At 40.7% G+C, this 20,940-nt stretch overlaps 3 protein-coding genes and 1 pseudogene across 3 annotated transcripts; 2 read left to right on the top strand and 2 right to left on the bottom strand.

The window, feature by feature from the left end:
• Window positions 1–212: 212 nt before the first annotated feature.
• rxylt1 (ribitol xylosyltransferase 1) lies at window positions 213–4,683 on the bottom strand. Its single transcript, XM_068603911.1, has 6 exons — window positions 4,482–4,683; window positions 4,132–4,317; window positions 2,887–2,989; window positions 2,415–2,729; window positions 1,993–2,163; window positions 213–1,544 (listed from the first exon to the last, which is right to left on the bottom strand). Exons 1-6 carry the CDS (start codon window positions 4,627–4,629, stop codon window positions 1,142–1,144), a joined length of 1,326 nt encoding a protein of 441 aa, XP_068460012.1. The 5' UTR covers window positions 4,630–4,683; the 3' UTR covers window positions 213–1,141.
• On the top strand, window positions 1,512–6,298 carry LOC137804598 (cytochrome b-c1 complex subunit Rieske, mitochondrial-like; annotated as a pseudogene).
• Window positions 6,299–7,622: 1,324 nt separating this feature from the next.
• Window positions 7,623–9,231, bottom strand: zgc:112052 (protein C19orf12 homolog). Its single transcript, XM_068603367.1, has 3 exons — window positions 9,110–9,231; window positions 8,646–8,803; window positions 7,623–8,558 (listed from the first exon to the last, which is right to left on the bottom strand). The coding sequence occupies exons 2-3, from the start codon at window positions 8,800–8,802 to the stop codon at window positions 8,293–8,295; spliced, it is 423 nt and encodes a 140-aa protein (XP_068459468.1). The 5' UTR covers window position 8,803; window positions 9,110–9,231; the 3' UTR covers window positions 7,623–8,292.
• Window positions 9,232–10,925: 1,694 nt separating this feature from the next.
• uri1 (URI1 prefoldin like chaperone) lies at window positions 10,926–18,828 on the top strand. Its single transcript, XM_068603609.1, has 11 exons — window positions 10,926–11,295; window positions 12,162–12,196; window positions 14,490–14,568; window positions 14,785–14,920; window positions 16,118–16,209; window positions 16,300–16,363; window positions 16,511–16,706; window positions 16,810–17,050; window positions 17,157–17,296; window positions 17,408–17,648; window positions 18,034–18,828. The coding sequence occupies exons 1-11, from the start codon at window positions 11,224–11,226 to the stop codon at window positions 18,220–18,222; spliced, it is 1,485 nt and encodes a 494-aa protein (XP_068459710.1). The 5' UTR covers window positions 10,926–11,223; the 3' UTR covers window positions 18,223–18,828.
• The last annotated feature ends 2,112 nt before the right edge of the window (window positions 18,829–20,940 follow it).

The following is a 20,940-nucleotide window of genomic DNA, read 5'->3' as shown; positions in this document are numbered from 1 at the left end:
CAAATACCCCAATTTAAATGTGGCATTCCAACTTCATTATCGTGACAGTGAGGAATTGCTTTTGCCCTTAATCTATCCAAGGAAGAATAACAGATTTTTTTTTTTTTTTAATAAACGGATATCCATAAATATATAGGGGTCCAACGGAGCAGAGCCTGTGCATCCAGTTAATCAGTTAATACATAATATATATCTCGTTTTCCCTAAATACACCATGCACTTATACACAAGTAAGCCAATATAGGTAATATATTAGACATGTATTTTATTGTTAAGAAGATATTGATCACATATTCCAAAAAGACAATTAATTCGTCAAATGCAGAGCAAATACATTGTCTTAGTATAAGTTTGACAAACTCTATAGAGGACAGAACCATGCTTTTTCTCATTAATTTCTGCCAAACTTCAAAAAGCTTTCACCATCATCTGAGATTATTGTAGCCATAAAACATGACCAGGACCACAGCGCCATCTGCAGTGTAAGAAAAATAAATGCACAGGAACAGGAAAATCCACTCATTTAGCTTCAGGACAACACTTCGATGTATTGTCTTGCACTGTTTAAAAAAAAATATCCATGCAGCACACCACTAAAATAAAAAAAAGAACAAAAGTATTTTTTAAATGTTTTGATCAGAAAATTGTCACATGCCACAGAAACAACATCCATTTTAAAGTGGCTTACAAAATAAAAGCTCCAAGCACCATTTTCAAATGATGCCTGAAAACACATAACATCTCATTTTACTCTGAATGTTTGGTGTTTCCTAAAAAGTACAATATTAAATGCGTACAAACAGATATAAAACATGGTTGAAATTATAAGATCTTCAAAATGTAAAGGCAGTATAAATTAGTATTTCTAAACGCCTGGACCTTCCACCATTGTAAACAGTAAGATGATAAATGTGACCCATGACCCTAATGTCACGCAGCTCTTTAAAGACTAGTAATGGCAGCTTTACAACACACACAAATAGTTTCATAATAACCCGCATAGGAATATTACACTGAACATCATCAGACTCACAACACCAGTAGTATGTCACATTTTTCCACGAACCACAAAATAAATTAAACCAATATTTTACGTCTACCCCTGTATACCTTTGAAATGTTTGTTTATTAAACACCAGTGTCAGCCGCCTTTGAAGAAAGTCTCCTCGATGACCTCAGTGAACCTCTCCTTCATCTGCTGACGGAAGTTGGCGTACCACTCCAGCAGCCTCCTCCTCCTGTCTACCCTCTGCTCCTGGCTCATCGCTTTCTCCCTCTCCAAGATGGCCGGTAGTTCTTTCCAGTCACTGATAAAGATGAAGGGGGCTCCTGCAGCCTTGAGCAGACGTAGTGGGGAGCTGGACCCGGCCGCACAGGTCCCAGGTGTGAGTACATCCTCCACCACGGGCACCGAGCCATAAGAGCAGGCCTCGTAGATGCGGTAACACTCTGTGTTGATGCCGACTGGACAAAGGGTGAGCTCACTCTGAGCCAGAGCTGTCTGATAGCGTCTCAAACTTTCTGCTGTCTCCTGAGGGAGCCACCTGAGGCAAGGAATACATGTAATTATTATTCTAAATACATCACAGTCCTGTTCCAATCCATGATTCACATTGTAGATAGAAAACCTCAACCAGGTAAGATGAAATATGGAATTTAGATTTTAGTGTGAACATGCCTTCAATGTTATGTCATGTCAGTCGCCGAAATGTTATCTACTTGAATTTCCCCAGAAAAGTCCTAGAAAATAATTTCAACGCCCTTTGAAATAAATATTAGAACCCCGATAACTGTGAGCATAAATAGTTTTATCAAAAATAATCAAAATCGTTTTTTATGTTAAAAAGATACAAAAGAAAGGTCTCAGTGAGAAATGTTTGATATTTTCAATATCACATTTTTTTAAGGAAGTTTACAGACAAGGAATATAGTAATTTCTAGAAAATAGAAAAACACTTAGCTCTTCCACATCAGTCCTAAACAATTACTTACTTCTCCCTGGCAGTGGTGATGCATTCATTATCCAAACCAGATTGTTTCAGCACCTCCATAAGTGTTTCTCTGGAGGAATTTTTGTAAACCGTTCCGAGGAAATTGCAGAGGTTTGGCCTGTTGGAGGTAATCAGTTGGGCATTGGGCCTGATCATAGGAAACTGCCTGTATCTAGATACAAGCAAAACAGAGCAATGTGTGAGACAAAGCTATTCATTTGAAATACAACCTGCAGTTTGATGTACTGATATTGAGCTATCATGCTGTACAGAAATATATATATATATTATATTTATATATATAATAATATAATAATATATATATATATATATATATATATATATATATATATATATATATATATATATATATATATATATATATATATATATACATACACACACAAATAAGAAATGACATACGTGGCGACACCAAGAGGCCACTGGAAGACATCCTTGTCATTGACCCAGGGGCTGTCGTACACTAGAAACAGCAAGTCCACAAATCCACCATTTCTTTTTAAGTATGGGGCAATAAAGTCGTTGTTGCAGTGCTCATTTCCCAGCAGGACCACAGCCACATGTGACACTGTGCGGGACTGTACCAGAGCTTGGACATGCTCCAGCCACCGTGTCGAGTAAGAGACCTTCTGCTGCTCACGGCCATTCAGAACCAGAACCAGGCTGTTCATATCCAGAGGAACATGACCCTGCACCACAGCAGGACCTGTGTAGAAACTAAATATGGAGACGCGAGAGAGGAGGGTGAAGAAGTCAATTTGATAGTTGTATCTTAAGTGTCTTCTATATGATGTGGTGTGTTTCACAGAGACCCAAAACCAGACTACATACATGAGTTTAGCAGTTTTTAAGCATCTCATGTTTAGCTTGTTACCTGAAATCAATCTTTCCTGACTGCAGTTCTCCCTCTCGCCATTGTGCGATCTTGTCAGTAGGGTTGAGGGGTCCCTCTAAAATATGTTCCCAAAGGTAAATCCCTGAGGAGAAGAGAAGCGTTCAATGCCATTTAGTACCAGAGATAAAATGTCAGCATGGTCAGTGCCATTATGGCTTCTGCAGCAAAGCATAAATACATTTTACGTAGTTTCTATCTGTGTCTATGTCTGTACACTTCTGGTATTATCAGGTGAGTATACTGTAGTTACTAGCACATCAAACATTTATAGTTCTATCCCACTCTTTAATGCAAGGATTGTGTTAAAGTAATGAAGGAATATAAATTAGAGGGATTTTTTAAAACCCTTCAAAATGTGTTTGAGACATAGTTTAATTTGCTGTTTGTTGCTTCCTTAATCTGATTGATTTTAACAACACCAATATTATTAATCTACTTTGATATAAACTTTTGATTCTGGACATTAAAAAAGTCAAAATATCATATATATTTTGCTTATTAACATTGATTAATTTATTTTAAATAGTTTTTGACATGTGATTCATCAATTGCACATTAGATTGATATATCACATGTCAAATACAATTTCCCCTTTCTAAACACTGAATCTGTATCACCAAGTATCTTCCTGCCCTTTGCAATTACACTGCAACTGTAGTATAATAATAACGTCCAGATTCTGAGTGATTTCATTGATTAATGAATTAAATAAATGTATTTAGAAATGAAATACTTTTAAATAATATATATTATTCCACTAGTCCACATTACATACAAAATAATACTATTTTGGTTGCGCTCATAATATAAGATCTGTGCTGATCTGTGAAATGCTGGCTGCAGGGACGCCAGAGGGTTTTGCCTCAGGTTGTTACACATAATGCAATCAAACTACTCTAGGTTTGTATTTGTAGTTATAGTCTGTATTCCTTTATACATAACACTCAGACTGTACATGTATTGCCTAGTTCCTGTATTTATTGCACCATATCTTCAGTGAGGCATACCATTCTGTTGCACAGAATATTGAAAATAACCAATTAAAAGATTTTCAGATTGAATCAAATTCAATATAAAGAAAAATGTGTTTAAATCACCTGTAGTTGGAATGACAAAAATGGCACTGTGATGTCACACGATTGTCATTTCACGCCCAAATCCCACCACAGACCTTCTCTGCAGGCTGTGGCAGATAACGCAACATGATATAATACCACGACTCACCTATGGCAGCTTTACCCCAGATTTGTACCCTGTATCGTTTTGGTTTGTTCTTGTCAATTCGACCCAGATGTTGTTTGAAGGCCTCCCTCTTTTTGGTCAAAGCAGAGTTGTAGTCCACCTGTTCATCCTCCCACGGATTCCAATCGCGAGCTAGAAATGGAGCAGCACCGCCATCTCTGACACCCCCTGCAAACACAAGACACAATTTACATTCAGCTACTACACACACATGTCCTTTATCTTAGTTACCATAAAAACCAAACGAAGTACTAACTGTCGATTTTACTGGGAAAATCTAGGCTAATTAATAGCAACCGGGATCAGATAACGTTTATGCTAAATTAAATTACCCGAGAGTGCCCCCGTCTCTTTCTTCACCACCCGGTGAACACGGGAGATGACTTTGGTGCTGAAGAAGACATTGTATGCAGCATAGAGTGAAAATGCCACATATGCAAAAATAATTAGGAGAAAGAGCTTCCTTTTTGGTATTTTCATTTTTATTATATTATATTCGCTCAGGTTACCATTGTGTAGCTGCTCTCCATATTTTGTGAGAGGACCCTTGTTTACATCACGAGGACCCCTGAGTACAGCTGGCTTAAAATAATGCCTGTACGGAAATAACCGTTATTTTTAAATGATTGTATAATTTCAACCATGTTGGTTCAAACTGTTGCGATATGTCAACAATTAATACATAACGCGTAGTTATATCTTTAATTAATAGATATAAATATATACATTTATTCAAAATTTGAGAAAGAAACGAAAGGGATTCTTTGGTGACACCCTTACTTAATAATGAACGTTGAGAGGGCGGAGGGAGTTTCTGGTGAAGCAGATCACAGAGATGCACGTTACGTTTCCCCGCAAGGTTGTGTCCTGTCCTCACCGCCGGTGTGGAGGTCCCTTAATCTGGACAAAGACGATGTCCGTGGCTGCTTGTGCCGGGGCTCTCTCTCCGTACTTGCAGGCGACAAAACAGACAATTAAAAGCCTCCGGCCCCTCGCTGCCAAGGGCTTGGTGCCTTCTGCCGGTAAGGACGAACGATGTTGAAGTTTGAAGTTATACTTACGTGATGGACAGAAACAATATAAACAATATCCAATGGTTCCAGCTCATCAAATGTGAATATTTGCTGGTTTTCAGTCATGGCAACCTGACTTTTTCCAGGTTTGGACTGTTTTTCGGACAAAACAAGCAATTGTTCGTATCGGCTACACTGACACAGATTTTTAGATGTAGATCTGATGTGTTAAATTGTAAGTGGAGACAATAACATCTGGACAATCTATAATCAAAATATAATCAAAATAATACTGGTTCCAGTAATCTATCACAATTAATGCTTTGGAATACAATAAGAATTACTATTGATTATTATTTTTATTTAATTCTAATCATGAGCAAACAATTTAGTCTATTTCTGATTATTAGTATATATACTATTAATGTATCCTGAGATAGGACACAGTCTGACAGAGAAGCACTGCTTTGAATGTTGTTTTTTTTGTAAGATACTAACACAATTCCAATACGTTTCTTTTCCAGCTCCCGGGGGGATCCGCCTTGCCCGCACAGATCTCAAGATTCCTGACTTCACAGACTACCGCCGCCCTGTGGTTACAGACCCCAACAAGTCCTCCCAGCAGAGCAGTGAGGCAAGAAGGTCGTTCTCTTACCTCGTCACAGTGGTCACCCAGTGTGTCTCCTCAACGAGCGCCTTAGCAGATGTCTTGGCCTTATCCCAGATCGAGATCAAGCTCAGTGACATCCCCGAAGGCAAAAACATGACCTTAAGTGGAGAGACAAGCCCCTGTTTATCCATCACCGCACAGATAAGGAAATCGCAATAGAGGACGATGTGAATATCGCAGAGCTGCGTGACCCTCAACATGACAAGGATAGAGTGATTAACCCCAGCTGGGTCATCTTCCTCGGTGTGTGCACCCATCTGGGTTGTGTGCCCATCTCCAATGCCGGAGACTACGGAGGCTACTACTGTTCGTGCCATGGGTCTCACTATGACGCTTCAGGAAGAATAAGAAAGGGACCTGCGCCTCTGAACCTGGAGGTTCCCTTCTATGAGTTCGTTAACGAGGACACAGTCGTAGTGGGATGAATACTGGACATCTGTCTCAGTTCCTCTATGTAATATGTACTTTTGACTGGCTCCATGTGAGAGTTGAGAGACATAAAATATGTGTATTTACTATTAAAGATATTTCCAACTCTATGATTGAGTGTCTTTTCCCTGGTAAAAAAAACATGTTTTGTTGTTTTTGTTCATTTGTCCTGCATCGTCTTAGCATGCATTTCGTGCTGCACTACATTTAGGATTTTTGTATTTTGCAAATAGCATTATACAGCATGAAAAGTTAAGAGATTGAGATTTAAGTTTAAAGAAGGGGTGGGTCCAACCTCTTTGCTGCTGCACCAAACCTGATATATTCACCCAATCCAGGCTGAGGGCTTGAACTGGTTTAAATATGAATGGGACAGCACTTTGCTGCAACATATCACGTGACTATATAAAACAATATTGTGTATGATTGTGTTTGGTTTTTTTTAAATTTTGATCTGATTTAAACGTCTTCCTCACAAGATGAGAAGTAATTTCAAATGATCTTGTCAAAACTGAATGACAAGATCTATATCTATATATATATATATATATATATATATATATATATATATATATATATATATATATATATATATATAGTATAAAGGTATTTTATTGGGCTGAACACCCACGTCTCCATTCTTCTATTGGGAACTGCATGTTTAACGTCACATTGCTATGAACTGCGGGTAATTCCCGTGGGCAAAGTCGGCATCTAATGCTGACTTACTGAAAGGGTTCATAAAGGACTCAAAATGTCTGCCAGGGAGCCCTCAACGACGTGACAGTGGGACAAAACTAAACCCCTGCGGTCTTCGCAGGTGCGCGCCTTAAAGCCTTTGAGGTGCTTGGCCCCCAATTCATATTTACACATGGGATTGTACCTGGGATTGGGCCTCAATCTCACAAACTCCCAGACTTTAATATTTTTATAATCAGATTATAATCGGCATATAAACCATAACAGCATAAAGGGATATGAGACACACATTGTTAGTGGGACGAAGTATTGAAGATGTGGTTTTTTGGAGTCCATCTTCAAGACATTGTAGTTTCACCGCTGCAGACTGGCGTCACTAACATCCGCCTGCTGTTGCGTCATGGCTACGTCGCTTAGTGAAAGTGGAGTCGGATTTACTGAACACTGCAGTTGTCTTTTTCACACTCCGTATGAATTATCCTTCCCATCTTTCCTTGAACCCGTGACGTTTTCCACAGAGGTCAAGGAAAAGTGGTTTGGGTTAGACGTTAGGAGGTCATTTTTTGACTATTGGATTGCAGCCAATATAAAAGTTTACACTAGTACTCGCACACTGGAACCCAAAAGCACGACACAGAGACAGCGTTGCAAGGATAGTTCAATTTACTTTGGGCTCAGCCAGAGTCAAAACCGTGAGATCAGTCGCTCAAAGAAATCCCAAAAGGGGCAGGCAGAGAATCCAAGGACACAAAGAGGCCGGCAGGGTCGGCGATCTCACAGGGATCAAATGCAAGTGAACGGATTTAAATAGTGTTGGAGCTGTGTGATGAAGTCAAAACCAGATCCTGATGAAGAAACTTAAAAGATTGGATGCATTTATATTAATAGCTATCAAACACATGAACAACAAGCCGGAGGAGCAGGCTGGTTAGGATAAGATGAAAGTATGATCAAGAAAGGCCACTGGCAATGTCGAAAAGTGTCAACAAGTTGTGTACAGATTATGCTAAAAAAGTTTCTATTGATAAAATAATTTAAATACAATATACTGTACACATATGCTGTCACTTAAATGACCATCAAATCAAACTATGTTAAGCTGTACAGTTGTCGCTTATTCAGTGCATAATCTTTTGTATTTGAATATAATATAATATATTCCTAGTACCCAGTATAACCTATATCCCGGACTGGTGTCTGTGCAAATTTACAATATGTGATTTCACATTTGATAAAGTCTCCAGCATCATACCAACAGTTCCCATTGTTTTCAAAGACTCCTTTTGGGCACTTGTGCCCCTGAGTCGAGGTATCCCAGTTTTTCCACAGACACTAATCCACGTAGTGCACATCTGCCTGAAGCTCCTTGGTGATGTACCCGAGAAGGGTTGCTGTAAGCTGCTGCTTCAGGGCGGCGTTTCCCATCACCAGAGCAGTTAGCTGAGCCAAATCTGTCCACTGAATGTCTCCCAGGACTGCCATAAGGCCACCATAGAGCTTCTGCTGCTGCTGAGGACTGAGCTCCATGATGATCTGAGGCAGCGGTCTGAATTGTCCACTGGTCAGCCAGCAGCCCAGGAGGCCTCCGACAGCACCGCCTACAGGGGAAGACGGTTTCAAACGTGTGAAATTATGAATGTACACACATATGAGTGGGAGAACCTGTTGCTTTGTTTCCCACTTACCGACTGCGATACCAAGAGGTCCCCCGACTAACCCTCCAGCGAAGGCCAGACCGCCAGCTGCCGCGGCTCCCTTCCCTGATTCTTTCACTGTGGTCTGGATTTGCTGATTGGCAGATAACTCACAACACAGCTTCATAACATCGTCGATTCGACCCATACTGTGGATTAGATTTGTAATTTTAGGAGAGGTGACAGAAAATATAACTGTAATTCACAATGTACATTATCACATCAGACACTGACATTCATTGTCCTGCATTCATTGAATACTGTGGCACAAACTCATGTTCAAATGCAATTTGCAATAATTAACAGACACCAGTGTGATAGCTCTGATTGCATCAGAAAGCATCACCAGCCAAAGGTTGACGTTTCAAAGTGTAGCATCTGTATCCCCAGTCAACTGAATAACAATCATCTGGCAAAGCGTGCTGTAATAACAACAGGAAACAGTAATAACGAACCTTGCTGTGTCACGAAATCCTCATCGATATTTGTAACGCTTATTTTATAACTCTGTTATTAATATATCAACGATGATCACTGGCCAGTCGGCTCCTCCTGATTTCTGAGCTTGCGTGCAGCGTGACTAAGACCGCAATGCCTGATGGGAAACAACACAAATGATGCGTTCAGGGACCTTCCGTTAATGCCGGATTCCCTGGGTTTTTGGTCAGAAAATTACCAGTAGGTGCTGTCAGTGAACCAAGAGAATAGTTTGAACCTTTTTTAGATCACGTGACAGTAAATCACTGAAAATGCCTATTATATTCTAGCAGAATTGTAAAAGCTTGATCATTTAGGAGGCTTTGGTGTATTATCTATCTCGTTTGGATTAGCAAAACCTTCAATTGATAATGAGTACTTAAAATATATTGTATTAATGTGTACTTTTGTGGGAAAATCACCTTAAAGTCGTCTTGATTTGTTGAGCAGTGCATTTTCAAATTCACACATTGATGAATATCTGGTTCATATACAAAACATAAGAGGCAAGACGTGACATTTTTTATGAACATTATTTTGTAAGGGACTCATAATAGTAGTGATTTGTTTGCTTTAGCTACTGTAACTGGTACACTTGATATTTCCGACAGCAATTAAAGGCAACAAAAGCAACCAATGAGAGTCCAACAAGAAGGGGGCTGGACCCAAAGGTGGATTATATTAATTGTCTGATACTTGTTTACTTGTTTACTGACCTGTCTGAGCTAACGCATCTCTACAGATAGCTATATGGGCTAACATCGGGATGTGTGTGTCTAAATATCATCTGTAACCACGATGTCCGTGCAGCTCCAGACAGATTCACCTCTGGCGAGGAAACCCACTGCCACTTTTCTAAAAAGATAACTCGCTGATATTGTTTTCAACGTGTCCTGTTACTGTGTGTTGGTCAGTGATCAGTGCTGCAGGATTTCAGCTCCCTACAGTATATCGACTGTTTACATTTCTGCAAAATCCACATTTACCCAGAGTACACCGGGAGACCCAGAGGAGCAGCTGCGTCAAGATAGCTTCATACGGCTGAGAAACGGAAATGTCAATTTTTTGTCTTCAAAATAAAAGTATATAACGGGACTGAAGGAGAAGAGCAAAAGTTGTTCTTTACCGCGTCTGTTTTATTTAAATGTGTCCACTTCAGGCGACTATGCTGTTATAGTTATACCGCACTAGATTTCAGATGGAAATGCTGTACAACTGGTTTGCAGCGCTGCATAATAACAATTAGCCCACAAAAATGGGATAATTTCATAAAACGCTGCGTATTGTTATACATTAAACTACCCAAGAGTGTTTTATTACATTTAGATCAGATCCACCATGACACACTATACAATATAACATTTAAACATGTGGTTTGCAATGTAAATAAAACATACATTAAGGATACAATGCAACAATATGCTGGACATCAGACACCAATAAACCATTCTGTATAATGAGTATTTAAAATCAGTTAATTATTTTTTAATTTTTTGGTGTATTTTGCTGACAAACATAGCATACTTTACTCAAGTCTTGGGGCTCAGCCACCCATTTAGGTCCTGGGGTCCCCATGCTGTTACTCGACTAAAAACGTTGAATTCAGAATATTGTGATACATGTGATGTTGTGTTGTGTTTTACAAATGAAATGACAGGTTTATATATGTGTGTCCGGGATGTTTCCGTACATGTGCTTTTTTTTTTTTTTAATTTATCACACAAACAACGAAGGGCTCTTTTATTTTGAATATCGTCACCGGAGGTGTCGTCGCTGTTACTTGTGTCTTGACAGCCGACCGAGGTACATGTCGCAGCGAGAGTGACGAGGAATATTTGCTCAATCTTTGGATATTAAACCCGTGGATATTTTTGGAAATCATGCAAACATCTTGAAATGAGAGTGTGAAATGGTACCACTTCCGAGAGTGAGGATAACTACCACTGCCCCGTTGATGAATACGAGCAGAACGGGTCCCAGGAAGAGCTGCGGCTGCATTCATAAACACTTCTTTAGGACTCACAGCAACCCCTGAGCTTTGTTTTGGGGTCACAAAAACAACACACATCCCTGTTGTGCACGTGTGTTGAACATGGCTGAAAAAGGTAACATGAATATAGAGCATCTCGGCGGAGTTGACAGGCTCCGAGAGGAACACCAGAAGGTAATTGCACCAGTTTTGCTGCCTATCTGACGCCGTTAGCCAAAGCACAGATCTCTGCTGGCCACGCGGTGGACCGACACGGCTCTTTGGACCACTAAAGTGCTTTTTCACGTTAGACATAGACGCTCGTGCACTAACTGCACTAACCCATGTGTCACAGTAGTAAGTTGTGAGCGTGTTGTTTTGACTGTCCGTTTTCTAGAAGCTTCCCCCCTCTTGCAGCCGCTCACATGTTCAAGTTCTTGTTACGCAAATGTCGCGGGAGGTGTGTGTTCACTGTCGACTCCGTGCGCATCTGAGCTCGCGCTACTAGTTTTACTTTAGGCTTTTTATGAACTGTCGACCACCTAACTGCTCTAGATATTACCTGATCAGACAAGTCTATTAAGCCAGAAAGTTCCACAGTCACAACACGAGCAGCATGACACTGAGAAAGTTTAGCGAGCAACAAACTTCGGAAACTTTCGGTTTCCATAAACTTCCATGTCCCCGTATGCCACACAGTGAAGGCGCTGTTTATGCAGACTGGCCTGACCATTTTAACGTCGTACTTTATGGACTGACAGCTGTTTTTGTCTCCTGCTTCCGTTGTCTGGTTGTGTATTGTTGGTCTGTCTCCCTTGATGATTCTCCCACTTGTATGTTCATAAGTTGTGTGTGTTTGCACTTTTAGTAGTTGCATTACCAGTGAAAATACTGATCAGAAATGTTTAGGAATTTGGAATCTGCTTGTGGCAATGATCACTGTTGTTGTTTTTGTTGTTGTTGTTGTTGTTTACCATATCTCCTTCAGGCTATTACAACCTTGACACAAGACTTGGTTGCACAGATGTGATTAGTATTGACGTTATCTGTCCTAAAAACAGGTGGTGAAAGACTGTGAAAGTCGGATTCTACACTGGTAAGCATTAAGAAAGCACCATGTACTATTTCAACAGTTGCATAGCGAGCATTATTTAGGTGTGTTTGCTCCCTTTTAATAAGCTCACAACCTCAAGGTCACATGGGGTGACAAAAAGCAGCTGGTTCAAAGTACATGTCTCTATGATATATTTTCCTCTTTGTGATATAGAATATAAAGCTTAAGTCCTATTCTGCACTCCTAAACTGTTGTTTTCAAAAGTCAGACAAACTTTCTATGGCTCTGCATTTGATTGTCTCAATTAAAACAATGAATGGATATTTCACCTAAAAAAATATAGCTTTTGTGATCCACTAATTGCTCTGTAAAGTTAATGTTTAGTGGAGACAGTAGGTATTGAGCTCCATGTTAGAACTGCATAATTAATTGTCTAATAATGACTATTATTAATTAAGCAGGATTCCGTGCAATATTGATGCTTTGTGTTTAGAGTGAAGTCTCCTGTCAAAGTCAACAAATTAGACTAATCAGGCATTTGTTTCAAGTGAACAGTAATTAGCCAGTTTATTACTCATTCCTAAACACACATTTGCAATAGCCAAGAGAAGTGTTTTCAGGACACCCCCACAGTAGTTTTTGAGTTATTCTGTCTGATCGACTGCCGGATGGACCAAAGACAGTTTTCCACCTTCGTAGACAATTGGAAATACACGTTATATTCTGGTAATACACTTAATTCAGACTTTTTGCCCCCACTCCATGTCACAATAGGAAAATCACAGGATTTAGTGAAAACATTACCAATGACTCTGTTATATGGTGTTCTGGTTCATCATGACAGCGAGCCAACATACACTATACCAGGATCCTGTCATTAATTCATATATATTTTCACCTGCGCTTTTGCAAGTGTGATGCGTTTAAAAAAAAAGTCTTCATTAAAATAGGGTCATTTGAATAATAAAGTTGGCCAGTTTTCCCACCCAAACAGATGCAACCAAGGAGGGTGAAGGAGATGTCAAACAAAGCACAGTGTGTATACACACGCAGCCACAGGAAGAGATCTAATCAGGTCGAATAAGTGGAAACACCTGCGCAAGTGGACCACGACTGTATATAGGGGCTTCACTATTGTGTAACTTCATCACAGTAAATTCATTTTTATTGAGTGCAAGGAGTGTGTGCAGTCATCATTATTCTTACAGATAGTTAATGGCAGTAAAGCAGCAGTTAGGATTAGCTCTTATTTTATGTGAAAAATGAAAGGTTTGCAGGAACGACTGCAGCAGCCCGTCCCAATGAAACCGCCTCCAAAACATCTCCATGTTGAGTGACAGGCGAGCGTTGCAATCCCAATTAAGCGTCCCTGCTGCCAGTCCCCTCAGCCGTGGGACACCCACACAGGTGATTTCACTTATTTGGCTGATTGGAGCTCCCCTCAGGACTGTGTGCTTGACTGTCGTGTTTTGTTGGGCCGTCTCTAAACTCTGCACTTGACCTGCAACCTGTAAAATCGCAGGTAGAGCACTCTCGAACCCAGTGGGTGAAATGAGTCGAAAACGTTTGTTGTGAAAATGTTGGAAGTTGTCATTCTTTGTTGTACGTTTATGTCAAATATACAAGAATTTGAATAAAAAACAACTTTGAGTCGAAATTTCTATTAAAACACTGTATCAAGTACAACACTGTTACACCTTATTCTTACCGCTGTAGCTCTGTGATAATTAGGTCACAGGTGAGTTTACAGGTAATGCTGAACTAATTTAACCAATAGAGCCAACTGAGGAAAATCTACGAGATACAGACAACATGTGCTTTTAGAGTCTCATTGCTTTCATCTGGTTACGACACACTTTTGTTTATCATGCAAAGACAATGGCATAACTTCCAGGTCGGTGGTGACATAAAATTACCAAACTGGTGTTGTGGCAATCTAAAAACCCCAATTTAAACATTGAGAGTAAGTATTATTTCTGTCTATCTGCATGGAAGAAGGCATGATAGCTTTTTGTCAATCTGCTGTGGTGATTTTCTCTCAAGCTTTACATTGTCCAGTGGCAAATAGATACAAATAAATAGCAGCGACATATTGAGGCCTCTTGGGTTGAAGTCTCCCATCTCCCCTGGAGGGGGAAACAGGCACTTCCTCATTACACCACAGCTGTCGTTTGTTTCCCATTGTTCTGTTTTAACATCCTGAAATAAACCAGGCAAACCTATTTGGATAAGAATGGCTTCATAGGAGATCTGCGGCTTCAAAGAAATGAAAGAAAAAAAACATTAATTTGAATAGTTGTTGGCCTATCATCATTATAAATACATGCTTTTGCAGGAAGAAGGTGTCTGGTGACTATGAGGCCCTGAATGACCGTCTTAAAACTCTTCCAGATCAGCTGTCTTATGACATTATGGTGAGAGCGGACCTTGTTAAAAACGCACAGGGTAACACACCATCACTCAACTTGTGCTTTGGGGGGTAGTTTTAAGATGAATGCCTTTTGCAAATGGCAAGTTTGTTATTTCGAGAGTCACTGGGTGTTTTCTCCTACTTTCATGTCCACATTCTACAACCTGCTTTATTAACCGTGGTCCTCCCTCCCCCGCCCCATCCCCTGTCCTATAAACAGGTGCCCTTTGGCCCTTTGGCCTTCATGCCCGGGAAGCTAGTGCACACAAACGAGGTCACGGCGTTGCTCGGCGACAACTGGTTCGCCAAGTGCTCGACCAAGCAGGCTCAGAAGATTGTTGATCACCGGATGAAATGTAAGTCTCCTTTTGAAAAGATTGCTTTCTGTCTCTCCCTCAAGCAGACGGCATTGTCGAAAGTTAACATACGCGCCCAACACTGCTCCTCTTCATCCAGCAGAGGGTGTCGCTGCATCGTTTGTCTAAATAATCGCTTGAGTGACACAACTTACTTTCAGCTGAGCCGTTATTTACCATGGGATTTTTGGACAACATTTTGAGATACTTGTAGAATTGTGTCTCTTTTAACGATATGTTTATTGAACTGTAATGCAGCTTCTTAACTGCTCTAAAATCTGGGTGCATGTGTTATTATTTTATGTCCGCGGGGTACTTTATTTCACATTTAGTCTAAGGGTTGCAAGCTGCGAGGCACGTTTGAAGCTTTCCTTCACCGTGCTGCGCTTGTGCTAATATGCTGCATTGTCAGTGCCTCTGTTGTAAATCTTGTAATCTCAGTGCATATGTTTTCCTCTCCCGTGGTTGAATCTAGTCTTCTACATGCAGTATTATTGTTTGATTGAGTGCGAGACCACAACGTATTTATTCTTACATGAGTTATGCACGGCCATGTTTCCCCCGCTGCTCGTTCTAGGTCTGAAAATCTCATATCAAGTCAAATGGGCCCAAGTAACGATGTCTGATGTGAACATTATTAGAGTGTTTAGTGAAGCAGAAACATGCTGCCACAGCCCATCCGCAGCCGTCTGCCCCCCACCCCCCCTCTCTCCTATCTCCTGACCCGGCCCACCCCGCTATTACAGAGCTAAGTGCTGTAATACAAACATAGCTGGCTGAAATGTGTCAGACAGCGGCTGAGTTGTCAGGCCTTCTGTGTTTGACCTTTCCTCACTTCCAGTTGATGCACTGACTGGAGGGGCTCCCAATCGCCATGGAAACAAGGGCCCTCTGCTGCTATTAGTAAAAGGGCTTAATTGTTGTCAAGATTTAATGATCCGGAGTAGTATTTAGGGCAGAAGATATTATGAACTGTTTGTGTCATCATTTTTCAATTTTTTTCTCCCCCCCCCGCCCCCCATCCACCACCCAACTCGTTTTTAATTTTAACTCTTTAACAGCTGGTTGCCATTGTTGTATTAAGTGTTTAATTTGAATCCATTAGCCTGCAGCTAGTTTGTGCACATTTGGTTTTGTCAGTCTGCTTCCAACACTCTGACTGCACATTTTAATGATAATGTACCTGTTTTCCTGCAGATGTGAAGAGTGAACTCAATGATCTTTCAAAGACGATGAAAAACTTTGAAGCCAGAGTTGAGCTTGTGAAGGATTTGGAAACCATCTCATCCGTATGTTGCACTACTACAAGTCGTCTCACAGATGAAATATTGCATAAGACATAAATGGGAGCAAATGTACTGACTGTGCTTCTTCTTTAGAGTAAAGGAGACTATGTTGACATAAGAGAAGACACTGGAAACACTGACTTTGTTGTCACTAAAGGTATCTTTCTCCGCCTTTCTCCCGCCCTCATTCCTTTTACGTGTCTTGCATTATGAAAAAGCAAAGAAAGCTTCGACACAAACTCAGATTGACATTTAGACTAAAAAAAAAAAAAATCTGTCCCCCTCCTCTTGCCTGATTTAACAGGAAAGCAAAGAAAAGCTCACAAACCAAATTCTAAGCCCAAATTGGATGCCGTGTTGGATCTAAAAGAAGAGGCTGAGGAGAAAGAAGAACAGAGCGGGGATGGATGGAGTGGAAAAGGAACAACATCTGAAGAGGAGTTGTGGGCTCGATTGGATGAACTCGAAAAACTGGAGGAGCTACAGGATGACCAGGACAGGTAGAAGAACACACTGACGCTGTTTTACTTGTAACTTTAATAATTGCACATTTTATAACCTCGGGCAAAATTAAAATGTCTCTTGGAAAATGTTTTTCTACAGATTATCTTATAATGCGGACATGAATGGTGAGGATACGTCGTCCTTTTCCTCAGAAGAGGAGAAGGAGGAAGATGATGAATCTCCTGAGAATGGCCTCGGTCTGAGGCCGTGCTGGACCTCCGTGCCTCACAGCAAAGCGCCACCGAGCTCAGACAGAAAAGCAGAAGATGACGATGACGAGGAAGAGGAAGACGGCTGTTTGCCTACCATCTTTTTCTCGCACACAATTGAACCCAAGAAGGTCCGAACTGTAACATGTTCAAGATCATTATTTTCTTTTCCTTCGGCAGTTTAATTCTGTTTTGGTGACCTTTCATTTGACCTTTTGTCTCGATCTTCTGCTTCAGGTGAGGATAAACACGGGAAAAAACACCATGTTGAAGTTCAGTGAAAGGAAAGAGCAGAAGGGGAAAAAGAAAAACGGACACAATAACGGACACTCCCATCACGAACTCCACAAAATCACAACACCTGCGGACATTTACAGGTGAAAACAACACTAAATTCTAACCTATCACTCCATTAAACAGGTTACGCGGCCTGTTTTAATGAGGTTGCTCTCCTCCGATTGGTGAAAGCGCTCTGCCGTCTTTGCCAGGTTGTTTGTTGACGTGAAGAACGGGGAACCCATCCCCAGGAAGTCCATCCTAAAGTCCCGCAGCCGAGAGAACAGTGTGTGCAGCGACACGAGCGAGAGCAGCGCGGCGGACTTCGAAGAGCGCCGGATGATTGGACGCAGCTTCAGCCACGACGACAACACGCACAGCGACACCAGTGACGGCATAACGGAGGAGGAGAGTCCCACGGCGGTCCCACTGCACCCCGCCAGCCGATTCGAGGTAAGCGACACCTGGTCGTCTCTCTAGTTTGTAGCTCTCGCTTTCTATTTTTGAACCCTCAGTCAAGTTTCTTTGTATGGTCTTTAATCTCCATTACAGTGTGAAGGCAATATGCCTATATTATGAAGCGGTTTATGAAAATTGCACCTTGGAGCGTCGGATCCCTTAATGAGAACATAACAAAACTCCCACAGAAGCCTCTTTAAGTTAAAATGGGAGCTGCATGCGGTTGAACAACCGTTAAATGTTTGTCACAAGAGGCAATATGAACAAGGAATCCCAGCATGAAAACAGTATAAACCCTTTAGTGACCCTCAACCTTCAACCATCAGTCATGTAATTCCACATAACCGCTCGTTTTCTGACTATGCCGTCTCTCTCCCAGGCCTTTTCAGGCACGGTAGTAGAAAAGGACCCGATGCCGTCCGCTGTCCCCCATCTGACCATCGCTCCACCCGCTCTGCCGACCATACTGGAGAGGAAGCAGGAGGAGGTGACGCCTGACGTCGCCCCGCCCCAGCAAGCCCCGAAACGGGTGTCGAAGTTTAAAGCTGCCAGAATGCAGCAGAAGTGACTGGTAACGAGCAAATATCTTCATTTCACATTGAGTTCTCGTTGTTGTTTTTTTAAAAAAGCCTTTTGTTTGTTTTCTACAGTCGGTGAAATGCACAAACCCTTCTCTCCTTTCCTTTCTTTCACGCTTCTCTCGCTTCTATCCATACAGGGTTTCATCCACGTCATTGACTTTTAGGTAAATGTACATTACTCTTGTAGCCAGTGGTAACCTTTTGTGTAACACTGCTTCTTAACAAGCTTCAAACACTAGTAAATGCAGTATCTTTTGCGTATTCACTCCTGCAGTATAAATGGCATTTAACAATTTGTCCATCTTTCTGTGGGGCTTGTTTAAACAGATTGCCGTCTGTCATACGTTTTAACCTTTCTTCTGCTTTTCTGTTGATCAAATCTATTGCCAGTTTAGGTAAGACTCTGGGCCACGTTGAGGACCTGTTGTCTTGTTTTATTCCTTTTTCCAAGTATTGATCATTAAACAGAATCAGGTGCCCGCTAGCTATCGTTTTACCTTCTCTAACACTTCCTAATGAATGTATGTATTCCTTTGTGACAAGCTTTACGTAAAGACAAAAAAAGAATATTGCTGTAAACTAAAATAAAACATTTTGGCTACCTGTTCTGTCTTTCTTCCTTGAAAGAAAATATCTCAATCTGTGTCTCTCTTCCATTTGTACTCTGCTGACGGGGCATTAGTCGCTATGTGAATATGACTTTTTAAAGACGATCTTTAACACTGCATAGTGATGGTGTGTAAAAGTAACACATTGTTGCTCCTGATACCTAGTGAAAATTGTTTTGATCTTTTAAACAGCTATTGCAGACACTGACTGAGCTAATATGGTCTCTTATGAATTCCTGTTACTTCTTATGAATTTCCTGCTGTGCATTAAAATTTGAATCGCTAAGTAAAGAACCATCCCTGCGCCATATTGCAGCCAAACTTTGTAAGAGAGCAATAATATTTCATCAAAGCTGGATAGCAAACTGATGCCTGTTCCAGTTATCAAAAGTCTAATCAAAGTGCAGCCTTAATGAGAGAGAGTTTCAAAGCCAACCACACGAACAACAAATCAGGTTTAGCATGGCTGAAACCCAAATGCTGCTGCTGAGGACCAGAAGAAAGTCTGATTGAGAAGCAGCAGTTCATGGTTTCACTGTTACACCCTGGATGTAAAACTAATGCATGATGGGAAAAGTATTCAGAGAACAGAGTAAGAACATTCCACCTGGATTCAAACATCTACTTCACTATAATTACATTAGTATTAATAGTTGGGTGTGTGTGTCTCATGTAAAATATAAATCCAAAAAGTTAGACAGTACAGTGTAAATACACTTGTTTTTGTTAATTACTTTGTGTTCATATTACTGGTATGATGATTGTTCTGAAATCTAAATGCATGTATAACACTTATTCATTATTATAAGTTGACTTGGATGTTGTTGAAAGATATATTTATATAGTTAAAGTGAGTATTCCTTTCTGGCAGCTAAAAGTTTGTTTTGTGTTTGGACTTTATGAGATTCACATATTTCAAAGCAAGGGGAATATTTTTCTGAAACAGTGAACTTAAAGATCACTCCGGACTGAGCCGTGTTGTTTGATGTGATTTAGATTTTCAGCGGGGCAACTCATACACACCACTGTACTTCATCTCCCCACAAGCCGCTTTAATTAAAGCTGCGGCTTGTGAGTTGAAAGGCTATCACTCCCCTTTTAGTTAAATGGTGGGAGTGCAGGTCTCCGATAAGAAGCTTTTAAATCGGTCCTGAGGTGACTCTGCCCCCCTCCTTCCCTCCTCGCCTTCATCAGGATTATTTCTCCAATATGAAAATCCAGGTAGCATGAGACAGATTAGCCAATGCTTAACATACTAGAGGTGTATTGGTGAGACACGGATCAATGGACTTATGTAGGTTAAGCTGTGAAGGTATATGTTGGAACATAGCAGAACTACATTACAAAGAAATCTAGCATACTCACTATGTAATGGGCTGGAAACACAAGATCTACATTTCAGGGATTACGAGGGATTTTAAGAGTTCTGTGATGAAGGATCCAAGCATATTGTTGTCCAGACAGGTGCTCGGGCCTGAGAGGAGGAGAGGAAGAGTTGCACTTAGCTGCACGTCAGAGGAATGGATTAAACAACATATCAGCTGCACTGCTATTTGAAGGTGCGATACTAAAGAGTGTCTCGTACCACCATCATCACTCTATAGGAGCGAGTGGTGCAAATCACAGGGGAGGAAGAGGTGCTCAGGTGATCTGCGGTGATGTGACAGCTTTGCAGCTCACGGCACTTTGGTTCTCACACTGCTGTTTCCAGCCAAAGATTCGTTCAAAATGAGTTCATTTCAAACTGATTTAAAATATCACTTATTTTGTTTTTCCTTTCCTCTTTAGTATGGGGGAAAAAAAGGAAATTCAATTAAAAAAAACAACCACTTAGATAGTCAAGTGAAACACGTATTAATTAGACTAATTGGCAACTTTTTAAATAATTAACTGATCGTTTAATTTTCCAGCCAAACATGGCTTCATCTTCTCAAATGTCAGGACTTGCTGCCGTCGCTGCTGCCAATCATCTTTGGGTCTGGGAACTTGTGGTGGGCCTTTGTCACCACGTTCTGATGTTTTATGGAGCAAAGAATCAGTTAATTAATTGAGAATAGTGTGAAATAACTATTCATTGAAGCTTCAAACATGATATAA

The sequence above is a fragment of the Clinocottus analis genome, unplaced genomic scaffold (genome assembly GCF_023055335.1).
Source record: "Clinocottus analis isolate CAN_PGR_092001 unplaced genomic scaffold, fCliAna1.0.p SCAF_6, whole genome shotgun sequence".
Taxonomy (NCBI): Eukaryota; Metazoa; Chordata; class Actinopteri; order Perciformes; family Cottidae; genus Clinocottus; species Clinocottus analis.
The sequence above is the reverse complement of the archived record's forward strand: the minus strand, read 5'-3'. Positions and strand labels throughout refer to the sequence as shown.

Coding starts and splice junctions, on each gene's coding strand:
- rxylt1 (XM_068603911.1), bottom strand. CDS start 4,629: ATGAAAATACCAAAAAGGAAGCTCTTTCTCCTAATTATTTTTGCATAT. Junction 4,318..4,481: donor AGAGACGGGGGCACTCTCGG/GTAATTTAATTT, acceptor TTGTGTTTGCAG/GGGGTGTCAGAGATGGCGGT. Junction 2,730..2,886: donor TCAGGAAAGATTGATTTCAG/GTAACAAGCTAA, acceptor CTCCATATTTAG/TTTCTACACAGGTCCTGCTG.
- zgc:112052 (XM_068603367.1), bottom strand. CDS start 8,802: ATGGGTCGAATCGACGATGTTATGAAGCTGTGTTGTGAGTTATCTGCC. Junction 8,559..8,645: donor ACCTCTTGGTATCGCAGTCG/GTAAGTGGGAAA, acceptor CTTCCCCTGTAG/GCGGTGCTGTCGGAGGCCTC.
- uri1 (XM_068603609.1), top strand. CDS start 11,224: ATGGCTGAAAAAGGTAACATGAATATAGAGCATCTCGGCGGAGTTGAC. Junction 12,197..14,489: donor GAAAGTCGGATTCTACACTG/GTAAGCATTAAG, acceptor ATGCTTTTGCAG/GAAGAAGGTGTCTGGTGACT. Junction 17,649..18,033: donor ACCCCGCCAGCCGATTCGAG/GTAAGCGACACC, acceptor TCTCTCTCCCAG/GCCTTTTCAGGCACGGTAGT.